The following is a 12703-nucleotide window of genomic DNA, read 5'->3' on the forward strand; positions in this document are numbered from 1 at the left end:
CTGCCAGGAGCTGCTCCTGGAGGGGGCGGGGCCAACATGGCGCCGAGCGCCGGGTGAGCGGCGCTTTGGCGGTGGTGAGAGGCTCTTCCTGCGCTGGGCGCTCGACTGGCGGGGGCGGGTCTGAGTGGTACCCGGGACTAGACCCTTTGAAGGGCCCGTGTGGGGACCCGGAGGAGGACGGTTGGTTGTGTGTCCGTGCGTGTGGGGACTCTGTGTGTTTGCATTGGAGGGATGTTGGGGGGATGAGGTGGGCTCTCTACGCCTTCTTTCTCGCTGTACCCATTGCCTGGGGACCTTAGACCTGCTTCCCTGCTGGGGAAACTGCTACACGGATCTAGGTCAAGTTATTCTTCTGGGAAGCCTTCCTGCCGACTCCACTGACCTGAGATTTCCTGAGGCCGTGGCGTGTTATTTGAGCCTGTACTGGCAGAGGGTACCGCGGGGTATTGAAGGAGTAGTAGGAGTTCGCCAGGGAACTGGGACATGACCGCCTCCTGTATACCCGGCTCCAGGCACAGAGTATGTTGAATAAATGTGTTCCCTGCAGATAAGACTTATAAAAGCGGGGGAGGAGACCTGGGATGGTTTGAGAAGAACTAACTTGTATTTCGCTCCCATCTTCCCGCCCCTCCAACAGGCCCACACCCGCCCTCCACGTACACCTCGCAGTCAGTCCAAAACACCTTTGACATTAGTCTTCCTAATGCCAGCTTGAAGCGAGCCACTTTCCTTTTGGACACAAAGTAGATTCCAAGCTTGGGCTTATATCTTGTTCACTTGATAACAGTGGTACTTGAGGGTTTAGTGAGCACCTAATTCCTAAGCCTTACAGTTCATTCCTTTATTCAGCAGGTATTTATTGAGTATCTAGTGTGTCTCAGGCAGCAGTCCGGGGTCTCAGAATACATCAGTGAACGTAACAAAGATCCCTGTCCACACAGTGCGGGAAGCGGAGATGTGGTGGTGATAAACAATAAGAAATAATACAATATGTATCAGCAGATGTTAAATTCCATGGGAATTTTTTTAAAAAAGCAGAGTGGGGGTGGGGTGCAGTATTAAAGAGGGTGATGGGAATAGGCAGCCAGGGAACATCTGGGGAAGAGCATTCCAGGCAGAGGGAATAGAGCAAAGGTTTGAACAACAAGGAGGACAGTGAGGCTGGATCAACGTGGAAGAAGGAAGGAAAGGAGGTCAGAGATGTGATGGGGAGAGAGTAAATCACGAAGGAGCTTGTAGACCATAATAAGGATTTCAAATTTATACTGTGGCACATTGGGAGCCAGTACAGGGTTTTGAGCAGAGAAATGACCCAAAGTGGTTTATTTTTTGACAGAATCACTCTGGTTGCTATGTTGGGAATAGATGTAGGGAGCAAGGATGGAAGCAGGAAGACCTTATCAGGAGGCTGTTGAAGTTCCCCAGGGGATAGATGCTGGGAGCTGGTCACACAGTGGGAGTGGAGGATCAGATTGGATCACCTGGTGGATTAGCTTTGAGGGCTCACATAATGAATGCCCGCCTGGATGAATGGTGTTGCTATGAAGATGAGAAAAGCCGAGGCTGGAGCTGGTGGAGTGGGGTCATCAGGAGTTCAGTTTAGAAGGGATTCTAAGTAGCCTGTTTGATATACAGGTCTGGAGCTAGGAAGAAAGCTCTGGGCTGGGGATATAAATTTGCCATCATCAGCCTATAAGCGATACTGAAAGCTGTGAGAATGGTTGAGGTCACCAAGGGAATAAGTATAGCTCATAGCTGTACAAGGACCAAGCCCAGGGCACTGCAACATCAAGCAGACGAGGAGAAGAGGAAGCAGCAGCAGAGGAAACGTAGAGAAAGTGGCCAGTGAAGGAGGAGGAAAACCAAGAGAAGGTGGAGTAGCAGTGGTGTCAAGACAGTGTCTCCAGAAGGTAGTAGGCAACTATGCCCTGTGCTGCTGAGAGGTCGAGGAAGATGGGGAAGGAGATGGGACTTTGGATTTGACAATGTAGAGTCACAACTTGATGAGTGGTTTCAGGCACCTAATGGAGTCAAAAGCCTGACTAGAGTAGGTTCAAGAGGAATTAGAGATAAGACAGCTCTTTCAGGGAGTTTTGTTGCAAAGAGGAGCCAAAAACCCCCAGAGTATCGCTAGTAGAGAAAGTGGGATGAAGAAAAGATGTTTTTCTCTTTTTAAAATTATTTATTTATTTTTGGCTGTGTTGGGTCTCCATTGCGGTGCGCGGGCTTCTCATTGCGGTGGCTTCTATTGTTGCGGAGCACTGGCTCTAGGCACGCGGGCTTCAGTAGTTGTGGCACGTGCGCTCAGTAGTTGTGGCACGCACGCTCAGTAGTTGTGGCTCGCGGGCCCTAGAGCACAGGCTCAGTAGTTGTGGTGCACGGGCTTAGTTGCTCTGCGGCCTGTGGGATCTTCCCAGACCAGGGCTCAAACCTGTGTCCCCTGCATTGGCAGGCAGATTCTTAACCACTGCGCCACCAGGGAAGTCCAAGATTTTTAAAAAAATTTTAACTGTGAAATACACATAACATAAAACGTACCATCTTAACCATTTTTAAGTGTACACGTTAGGGGCATTAAGTACATTCACACCCATCACCACCATCCACCTCCAGAACGCTTTTCATGTTGTAAAACAGAAACTGTACCTATTAAACAATAACTCCCCCTTCTCCCCTTCCCAGCTTCTGGCACCCACCACTCTGCTTTCTGTCTCTATGAATTTGACTACTCGAAGAACCTCATATAATTGGAATCATACAGTATTTATCCTTTTGTAACTGACATATTTCACTTAGCACAACGTTCTCAAGGTTTATTTGTGTTGTGGCGTGTGTTAGAATTTCCTTCCTTTTTAAGGCTGAAGAATATTCCATGGTATGGGTGGACCACTGTTTTGTTTTTTGAAGATGGGAGAAATAACTGCATTTTGTAGGGCTAATGGGAGTGATCTGGTAGGTCGAGGAATTGACGATGATGCAGGGATGGGGGGGGGATGCTGGAGGGATGCTTGAGTTGGGAGGGGCATGACCAGAATCTCTACAGTGAAAGGGAAGGCAGAGCATGAGGGCGCCCTTGCTGCTCAGCGGGTGCACGTGGTCGTGGGAGCCTGGGGAGGTCTCTTCTGATGGCCAAAAATCAGGGAGGAGAAGAGGTGTCAGATGAGACAGAAGGAACCTGGGTGCACTGAAATGTAGGACCATCAGGCAGCATTAAGGGCCCGTTTGAAGTTCGTGGCCATGAAAAAAGTGCACATTGGTCAGGATGGTTGTGCATTTTCTCATCACATTCAATTGTAAGGGCACATAGGCTCAGACAGGGAGAGTTGTTTTTAACCAATGTTGTATTTTTGTCAAGTGTGACTAATGATGCATGACGGAGCAAGACACATGAAAGCAGGCACATTAACAACCTTAGGGAAAAAAGATGCTTTCCACATTTTACAGAGAAGAAACCCAAAGCTGGGAGAATTTAAGTAACTTGCCCAGGTAACATAGCTAGGTAGTGCCGGGGGTGGGATTTAAACTGAGAGCTGAGATCATTTCACTATACCTCACTTGTACTGTGCCTGGCGTAGAATCAGCTCGATAAATTGTGTCGAACTGGGTCCAAGTGCTACCTCCTCCTGTTCAGCCGGTGCTGTTCACATGGGGATGGACAAAGGGCACCCCCCGAGCCCCTTCCCCCCTCACATCTCCACTGTTTTCCCTTTGTTGCGGCCCCTCCTGAACGGACAGCCCCTCTTCTTGGGATGTCCCTCTCACGTTTCCTCTCACCCCCCTGCCAGGGTCTCCATCTCTCCGCCCTGGGGCATCTTCCTTCAGGGGAGGGGAGGAGGGGCTCCAGAATGGCTGAGGAGAAGAAGCTGAAGCTGAGCAACACCGTGCTGCCCTCGGAGTCCATGAAGGTGGTGGCCGAGTCCATGGGCATCGCTCAGATTCAGGAGGAGACCTGCCAGCTGCTGACAGATGAGGTCAGCTACCGCATCAAGGAGATTGCACAGGTACCCTGGCCTCACTGCACTGTATGGAGGGTGCTGCCCAGGCCGCCTTCTTCCCCAGGGTCTCGGGCTGACATCTGTCCTCCCATCCCTAGGATGCCTTGAAGTTTATGCACATGGGGAAGCGGCAGAAGCTCACCACCAGTGACATTGACTACGCACTGAAGCTAAAGAACGTCGAGGTGAGGGGAATGCACAGGACTGAGGGGGCAGGGTACTGAGACCTCCCATACGGTACATTTGCCTCAGCCAGACCTGCCTGCTTGGGCTCCCTTCTCATCCCAGTGTCTCTCCGTCCTGTTGTAGCCACTGTATGGCTTCCACGCTCAGGAGTTCATTCCTTTCCGTTTCGCCTCTGGTGGCGGCCGGGAGCTTTACTTCTACGAGGAGAAGGAGGTTGATCTGAGCGACATCATCAATACCCCTCTGCCCCGAGTGCCCCTGGATGTCTGCCTCAAAGGTTGGGGGAGGGGAGGGGAGAGCAGGGGATGGGGAGCAGGGAGGGGAAGGAGCAATGTGTATGGGTGTGAGGAAGCACGCGGTGAAGGAGCCCTCAGTGTGAGATCCCTGGTGAGGAACAGGAAGGAAAGCACGCATCCCTTGGTGTGGAGTGACTTCCTGATGTCTGCGCTCAGCAGTTCACCTTGACACCTTCCTTCCTCGCAGCTCACTGGCTGAGCATTGAAGGCTGCCAGCCAGCCATTCCAGAGAACCCACCCCCAGGTAACCTCCGTGCCCAGCGTCCAGCACCCACCCCTCTCCCTCCTCCTCCCTTTACATCTCCTGCCTTGACTGCTTTCCCACCAGCTCCCAAAGAGCAGCAGAAGGCTGAGGCCACAGAACCCCTGAAGTCAGCCAAGCCGGGCCAGGAGGAAGACGGCCCCTTGAAAGGCAAAGGTCAGGGGGCCACTCCAGCTGACGGCAAAGGTCAGTACTGCTGGGCCAGGCCTCTTGCCCCAAAGCCAGATGGTCATTTGTGAAGTGGGTGAGGTCAGGGCAGAGGGCAAGACCTCAGGCCAGGAGCCCCAGAGAGGATCAAGAAGCCCAAGGGAAGCCGGGTCTCCCTGGGTGGGGGAGGTGAGGGTTGAGGTGTGTCTGGCGCTGAGGCCTCCTCTGGAGCTTTCTTTTCTAAACCTGTCTTCCCACTTCACACAGGGAAAGAGAAGAAGGCGCCACCCCTGCTGGAGGGGGCGCCTCTGCGACTGAAGCCCCGAAGCATCCACGAGTTGTCTGTGGAGCAGCAGCTGTACTACAAGGAGATCACAGAAGCCTGTGTGGGCTCATGTGAGGCCAAGAGAGCGGTGAGGCCCCGCCACCCGGCCCTGGCTTTACCCCTTCGAGGCCCCCCGCGCCCCCCGCAGTGTCGGCCCCTCTTCACTCGCTCCCCTCCCCCCACAGGAGGCTCTGCAGAGCATCGCCACGGATCCGGGGCTCTACCAGATGCTGCCGCGCTTCAGCACCTTCATCTCAGAGGGGGTGAGAGGACGCGGGAGGGGGGGACTTAGGACAAGGTTCCGGGGTGAGGAGGAGGGAGAGGAAGCTCACCGGAAGGGTCCCGCTGCCCCATCGCTTCTCTCCCCGCAACCAGGTGCGCGTGAACGTGGTGCAGAACAACCTGGCCCTGCTCATCTACCTGATGCGCATGGTGAAGGCGCTGATGGACAACCCTACTCTGTATCTAGAGAAATACGTGAGTGGACCTGCCCGCCCACCTCTCATCCCAGGCTCTGGGGACCCTGCCACCACCCACAGGAGACCATTTGTCAGAATCAGCTGACTCGAGGCTTCTCCCTTAGGTGCATGAGTTGATCCCGGCTGTGATGACCTGCATCGTGAGCAGACAGCTGTGCCTGCGGCCAGATGTGGACAATCACTGGGCGCTCCGGGACTTCGCCGCCCGCCTGGTGGCCCAGATCTGCAAGCATTTCAGCACAACCACTAACAACATCCAGTCCCGGATCACCAAGACCTTCACCAAGGTGAGCCGTTTCCCATCACTACCTGGGGTTGTCACCAGAACAATGAGAGCTTCACTCAAACCATTGTGGCTGCAGGAAATGATGCTGAAACCCAGGGGCAAGGGGGCAGGGGGACAGGGACTGGGACTTGAGCTGCATCTCTGGTGTCTTTTTTTTTTTTTTCCTAATTGTGTGATTCCATTAACTTAAAGTTCAAAAACCAGAAAAACTAATCTCTGGTGGTAGAGGTCAGAATAGCGGCTACTTTGGGGAGGAGAGGGTGGCTGGGAAGGAGCTGTCATGTCTTAATGGTTTACTAGGAAAATTTGTGTATGAGAGACTTTGGTCCTTAGTAGTTAGCTTTTCACACCCCTTTATTTGGGTTTATTTTCCATCCCCTTACAGAGCTGGGTGGATGAGAAGACCCCGTGGACAACGCGCTACGGCTCCATCGCAGGCCTGGCAGAGCTGGGACATGATGTTAGGCCCCAGCGGGGGGGGGGAGCCCTGGGGGAGGGGAGGGATCGTGAGGTCAGAGTGGGCAACAGCCCCCTGACCTGGGAGACACTGTGGTGACCCCAGGGCCCCGGCTTCTCCCCTTCTCTTCCAACAGGTGATTAAGACTCTGATTCTGCCGCGGCTACAGCAGGAGGGGGAGCGGATCCGCGGGGTCCTGGATGGCCCTGTGCTGAGCAACATCGACCGCATAGGGGCTGACCACGTGCAGAGCCTCCTCCTGGTGACAAAGCCCCACCCCCACCCTCCCCCATTTCTTCCCGCTGATCCCCCTCTCCACCCCCCACCACACACACGCAAGGATAATGTTTAGCAAACATACAGCATCTTTCATTCATCTATCCCATCTTCGCCTCTTACGTTCAGGGCACACCTCAGAGTCCCATATTGTTTCGCAGCTGGAAAAACTGAGGCACTAAGGGGTTAAGTAAGAAATAAGAGTCTTAACTCTCAGCCTGTGACTTCAAGCCTGCGCTGCCCCTGATGCTTCTGCACCACTCTGGCCCATTCTGTGCAAGGCACATGCCCTGTGGACCTTAGATATCACCAGCGTAATTACTCAGCAAGTTCTCCACTCCCACCAGCTAGTGCCCAAGTTCTCTATGAAGAAAAACCACAGCATTCCTTACACACTGATAACCCAGCACAGCCTGGCTTCCAGCAGGAACACTGAAATAGTGGGTGACCTCCTTTCTCACCCCTTCCCCCATCATGATTCTCAGAGTCACTGCCCTCCCTCTACCTGGCTGCTCTTTGCCTTCTCTCTGCAGAAACACTGTGCCCCTGTTCTGGCAAAGCTGCGCCCACCGCCTGACAATCAGGATGCCTATCGGGCAGAATTTGGGTCCCTCGGGCCCCTCCTCTGCTCCCACGTTGTCAAGGCCCGGGCCCAGGCTGCTCTGCAGGCTCAGCAGGTCAACAGGACCACTCTGACCATCACTCAGGTCAGTACAGGGTCCGGGGAGGACAGGTGAGCAAGTGGTAAGGTGAAAATGAAGAAAAACACAGCAGTGGTTCCCATCCAGGCGGGACTCACACCACGAACTCGGGCACACACACTGACTTTTGTAAAACACAGGCCCCCTGAGTCAGCCGTCTTTGGGGGTGTCCAGGCCCCCTTTGTGATGATGTCCCAAACCCAGTGAGACCCACGAGGAGCAAGAGGAGCCCTTCTTTTCATAGCTGGTATCTTTCATAGATGGTGACGTTTTCTTCCTGCTGCTTCTTCCTACAGCCCCGGCCCACGCTGACCCTCTCACAGGCCCCCCAGCCTGGCCCTCGGACCCCTGGCTTGCTGAAGGTCCCTGGCTCCATTGCGCTGCCTGTCCAGACACTGGTGTCTGCTCGAGCTGCTGCCCCGCCTCAGCCTTCCCCTCCCCCAACCAAGTTCATTGTCATGTCATCATCCTCCAGCGCCTCATCCACCCAACAGGTATGTGGAGCCGTGTGGGACCAGGGGTGGTGGGGACTGTGTCACCATGTCACCGATTATTTGGTTGGAGCAAGGGAAGTATCCCCCGGCCTCGGGTGTGGGAAGAGTGCAAGGCAAGCGGCACTGCCTTTCTCCCCGCCCAGGTCCTGTCCCTCAGCACCTCGGCCCCTGGCTCAGGCTCCACCACTACCTCTCCTGTCACCACCACCGTCCCCAGCGTGCAGCCCATCGTCAAGCTGGTCTCCACCGCCACAAGCGCGCCCCCCAGCACTGCCCCCTCTGGTCCCGGGAGTGTCCAGAAGTACATCGTGGTCTCTCTTCCCCCCACAGGGGAGGGCAAAGGAGGCCCCACCTCCCATCCTTCTCCAGCCCCTCCCCCGACCTCAGCCCCCTCCCCGCTTGGGGTCAGCGCCCTATGTGGGGGGAAACCGGAAGCTGGGGAGAGCCCCCCTCCCGCTCCAGGGACTCCGAAGGCTAATGGCTCTCAGCCCCCCGGATGTGGCTCCCCTCCGCCTGCGCCTTGATGCTGTCACACGTCTGCTGACCTTCTTCTCTCCCCTGTACTCACTCTCCCTCTCTCCCTCTCTCTCTCTCTCCCCTCTCCCTCTCTCCCTCTCTCCCTCTCTCCCTCTCTCCCTCTCTCCCTCTCTCCCTCTCTCTCTCTCTCTCTCTCTCTCTCTCTCTCACACACACACACACACACACACACACACACGTGCGCGCGCGCTGGGTGAAAGGAAATAGTAGTCAGCTTCCCCCACGTGACTTTCTCTTTCAGTATTGTACAGTCAGTTCCTCAGAATAAAAGTTTGATTTTTAAATTGTGATCCACCTCAGTCCTTCCTGGGTCAGATCCCACGGACGGGCGGTTGAACCCATGGAGCCCCCCTGCTCTCTAGGACTCAGGACCCTTCCAGCCAGAGCCACAGCCACAGGCCAGGATGCTGGGAGAGGAAACGTTGTCCTTGTCCTGATGCACAGATCACCTCCTTTGCCACCCGTGTCCTCGTTTGGGAGGCTCAGATCCGAATGACATAGGCGTCGCTGTGGCTTAGGTGTCGCACCCACTTGTGGGGATTGGCGTTGCCGCATGGTCTGAACGCCAGCCTGAGGAAGCGAACCTGGAGGCCAGAGCATGTGTGCCGGGGAAGTTCAAACGAGAGACTGGCGGGGCCCAGCCCCAGAGGAGGAGCCGAGGTGGAGGGGCCTTGGCCGGGAGGCCCAGGGAGGCCCGGGACGTCCATCTGTGAGGGGCAGAGGCAGGAGGAGGGTGCTGAAGGCATCAACAGGAAGGAGGGCAGGGGAGCCGAGGGGCCAGGAAGCTGACCACGCAGACCGACCGCATTAGGAGGCTATGGGTCAGGGCTGAAAGTGGAGGTGTGAGGAGAGGGCCTTTGAGACTCAGCGGCTGATACCTGGAAAAGGCCTGAGAGCTGAGAGCCTCCCTGCACCCGAGGAAGGTCCCAGCGAAGGGCTCCCTCCCCCAGCTCTGCCTTCTGCTCTGGGCTGCTCAGCTCCTGAGACAGGCTGGAGTTGGGAGAGGAAAGGTGCTGGGTTAGCCCCTGCCATCCCACAGCTCCCACTTTCCTCCCCCAGTGCTGTCCTGTTGTCCGGAGAAGCTGGTAAACCCACCCGTGGGCCCACGGTGCACACACGCTCACCTGACCACCCCCCGTGGCAGGGGAAGGTGCAGCCTGACGTTGAGAGCCTGGCTGCAAGGAAAAAAGGACCAGAGTCAGCCCCAGGAAGGTCGTGACGTGTCCCATCTTCATTACTGTCATGACTGGAGTTCTGCACAAGTGCCGCCCCACCCCCTTCCCAAACTCTAGTGCCTCTAAGCTGGATTCTGAGGCTGGTTGGCCGCACCTGAAGGTGGAAACAGCAGGTATCTTGGCCTTGTCTCCTACCCTACGTAGCTGGACTAAGCTTGGCTACCCCCACTTACCTCTTTGGGGGCAGGTCACATCGTAACTTCAGATAAACCTGGAGCCTGGGTGGGAGGGCACAACACCATTACTCAGGCCCTATCCTACCGGCATCTCACCATCCCTCACACAGGGCCCCCACGTGTGGCTGCGTGGATTTTGCCCCAAGACAGACAGAGAAGGGCTGAAATCCACCCAACTCCACGAGCCATTACGTTCACGGAGCTGGGTCCACTTGTGGGGGAGGGTGCTTTTACTAACTCGGAGCCAATATCACCACCACCACCACTCCTTCACAGCCAGTCCGAGGGGTAAACAGATACGTGTATACATGCGCACACACACACCTACATGCGTACACATGTTGGCTTGGGCTCCAGAGAACTTCTAGAACGGGGAAACGGTCTCACCTGCCTGAGCCTCGGTCCCAATGCACGGAAGGAAAGAGCCGGAAGGGGAGCGGGGAGGGGAGGTCATCTGAGAGTTGATACCTCATCACCGTCAGCTGAGACCAGAGAGGAATGGAGGTGAGTTTGGTCTCCTCGCACCTGAACTGCCTCCCTTCCCCTCGGTAGGTGGAATATGCTAGGCCAGCCCGATCCTGACCTCACCCTGAGGTGGCTGCAGGCGGAGGATTCGATGAGATTCAAACTCATCCAGATGCACCGAGCTGTGAAATGAGACCTCATCCACCCGAATTCCTGGCCCATAACCTGGAAAGAGAGAAAGACCCCTCTCCTAACCCATATTTTGGGAGGGGGTGGGGAGCTGTCTCTAACTTCCCTCCATGAAAACTTTGACGGTGACCTCGACCTAGGAGAGAAAGACCCACTTTCTCACCTCTCAGTTCTGACTTCCCCACACAAAACTCTTCCGTCAAGCCGATGCGCATCTCTGTCAGAGGAAAGAACAGAAGCAGCAGCCAAATACCCCATACATGCCACCAAGGAGCCTGTCCCAAACCCCACCCTGGTCCAGCCTGCAGGCTGCTCACCAGAGCCGCTGGGCAGAAAGCTCTTGAGTCGTATCTCTCCCTGCACGTCCACCTTCAGCAGCGAGCCCTGAGAGTGACAGGAGGTCAATGCCCAGACGTGACCTCCCCGACACACTTCCCAAAGGTCGCCTGTCCTCAGCCGCAGGGCTGGGGGCCCAAACTTACGTTAGAGGCTATCAGGACGGACAATCTCTCGACCACATCCAGAAACACTTCATTCTTTTGGCTCTAAGGAAAGAGGGATTTGGGGGTTGATCAGCCTGTGTTCTAACGCGGACAGGCAGAAAGGACAGGACAGTGGAGGCTGGAGCCCTGGGTTGGGGACGCGGGTAAGGAAAGGGATCATCCACGTCTAGAGAAAGTGGAAAGATATGCTGGGATCTTGGACTCTGGGGGCTGAGAGAAAAACCAGAGGATCTGAACCCATCAATCCCTCCCTCACCTGGTCAGAGCGGCTGGACAGCACCGGGCGGCTGGCTGCACTGCTGGGGGCCACCTTGCTCTGTTGTGTCTCAGCCCCAAACTGGAAATCATCCAAAGCAATCAATCCTCACGTATGACACTTCCCACTAACCCTCCTCAATCCTGGCCTCATCTGTCCCTGGACTGACCAAGCCAACGCTGCTGAGGTCAAAGAGGCTGAAGGGTTTGCTGACCACAGCCTCCGTCTGGATGAAGTTCCTCAGCATCTCCGTGGATGTGGTCTGTACATAGCCATAGTCCTATAGGTAAAAGAAGGGCAGTCTTTGGGTGGTCGGGGGGGAAGGGGTGAAAATGAATGGACTCAGCCTCCCAACCATGGGATGCATCTTCAGGGAACGGGGGACAGGGAGGGACATCCTTGGACCTCACCAGCACTTCATCCAGAAGTTCGTAGACCAGAGCCACGTTGCGGGAGATGGTCCCCTCACCCAGGGAGCCACAGTAATCACCCAGGAGCGTGGCTAGCCTGCAGAACAGGACGGAGTGTGCATACCCTCCTCCTCTCTGACCCCCACGCCCGTGTGCCCAGCCCCGCCCTCCTCACCGGGAGAGCAGCTCTAGGAGGCTGAAGGGAGAAATGTTTTCTGAAGTCGTGGCCACCAAATAGAGGCCGCTGTGTCTGATGTGAATAAAATGACGGTCATCGTGGTGCTGAGGCAGAGGCAGGGGGAAAAAGCATTAGCAAGAAAGAGTTGTAGTGATTCCTGGCCCATGAGACCTGGGCTGGTATCCTGATTCCCCTACTTACTAGCAACGTGCTTGTGCCACATACGAAACCTCCCCAGGGCCCAGCTTCCTAATGTGTAAATGGAGTTAATAATAGTACCTATTCCAGAGTGGCTGAGGATTGAGACGTGCGGGGAGCTGTGCCTGGTGCATTGTGAGCGCTCAATAAACTTCTATTAATATTATTTAGAGGAATGTACCCCCCAACTGGAAGCTCTCAAGGAAACAGCCCTGGGAGGAGGCGCCCCCCACCCAGACCCACCAAGCGCATCCCCTCCACCCCACCCCCGCCAGTGGTTACCATGACAACCGGAGACTCGTCTCCAGGCAGTCCCGTCAGCTTCCGGTAGAAGAGCTCGGCCACATCCCGGCCTCCGCTGTCTCCGCGGACTGACCGGGTGGAAGGACAGCTAAGGAGCTGGCGACACGGGCTGGCTCGGGGGCACTAGTCCCACCCAGCCCCTCCCCCCGGCCCCGCTGGCCAAGGATACAGTCCTTGTAGATGAGCGGGTCCCCCTTGGAGGACAGAATGAAGAACTGGGAAATCATGGCCGTTCTGGAGAGTAGACCAGGATACAGCGAAAGTTGGGCCTGCCCCGCCCTGCGGCCCCGGAACAAAAGGTTGCGAGTGGGCTGGCCCTTTAAGAGCGATTCTCCTTCGACCGCGGGAA

General features: G+C 55.8%; 2 protein-coding genes across 6 annotated transcripts; one reads left to right on the forward strand and one right to left on the reverse strand.

Moving 5' to 3' along the window:
* The first annotated feature begins 26 nt into the window (after positions 1 to 26).
* On the forward strand, positions 27 to 9627 carry TAF6 (TATA-box binding protein associated factor 6). 5 transcript variants are annotated; one of them, XM_079944694.1, is made up of 16 exons: positions 29 to 74; positions 339 to 519; positions 3786 to 4001; positions 4094 to 4180; positions 4305 to 4458; positions 4665 to 4721; positions 4806 to 4925; positions 5154 to 5299; positions 5397 to 5474; positions 5587 to 5688; positions 5795 to 5977; positions 6362 to 6436; positions 6570 to 6695; positions 7243 to 7416; positions 7707 to 7904; positions 8048 to 8485. In XM_079944694.1, exons 2-16 carry the CDS (start codon positions 484 to 486, stop codon positions 8426 to 8428), a joined length of 2133 nt encoding a protein of 710 aa, XP_079800820.1. In that variant the 5' UTR covers positions 29 to 74; positions 339 to 483; the 3' UTR covers positions 8429 to 8485. The 5 variants fall into 5 exon arrangements, with proteins under 5 accessions (XP_079800823.1, XP_079800820.1, XP_079800821.1 ...); XM_079944697.1 differs by lacking the exon at positions 339 to 519 and having other exon boundaries at positions 27 to 74; XM_079944695.1 differs by lacking the exon at positions 339 to 519 and having other exon boundaries at positions 46 to 180.
* AP4M1 (adaptor related protein complex 4 subunit mu 1) lies at positions 8924 to 12651 on the reverse strand (the record flags this gene model as incomplete). Its single annotated transcript, XM_079944699.1, has 15 exons — positions 12524 to 12651; positions 12334 to 12422; positions 11851 to 11957; positions 11676 to 11772; positions 11435 to 11545; positions 11266 to 11346; positions 10989 to 11051; positions 10824 to 10890; positions 10670 to 10723; positions 10436 to 10542; positions 10240 to 10334; positions 9850 to 9894; positions 9566 to 9616; positions 9320 to 9431; positions 8924 to 9148 (listed from the first exon to the last, which is right to left on the reverse strand). The coding sequence occupies exons 1-15, from the start codon at positions 12579 to 12581 to the stop codon at positions 8924 to 8926; spliced, it is 1362 nt and encodes a 453-aa protein (XP_079800825.1). The 5' UTR covers positions 12582 to 12651.
* Positions 12652 to 12703: the final 52 nt, after the last annotated feature.

The sequence above is a fragment of the Stenella coeruleoalba genome (assembly GCF_951394435.1).
Source record: "Stenella coeruleoalba genome assembly, chromosome: 15".
NCBI lineage: Eukaryota > Metazoa > Chordata > Mammalia > Artiodactyla > Delphinidae > Stenella > Stenella coeruleoalba.

Excerpts from the sequence above, each read along its gene's own strand:
- TAF6 (XM_079944694.1), top strand. The coding sequence starts at position 484 with ATGACCGCCTCCTGTATACCCGGCTCCAGGCACAGA. Across the intron at positions 5,475-5,586 it reads GCACCTTCATCTCAGAGGGG|GTGCGCGTGAACGTGGTGCA; the intron begins GTGAGAGGACGC and ends CCCCGCAACCAG. Across the intron at positions 7,417-7,706 it reads CCACTCTGACCATCACTCAG|CCCCGGCCCACGCTGACCCT; the intron begins GTCAGTACAGGG and ends TTCTTCCTACAG.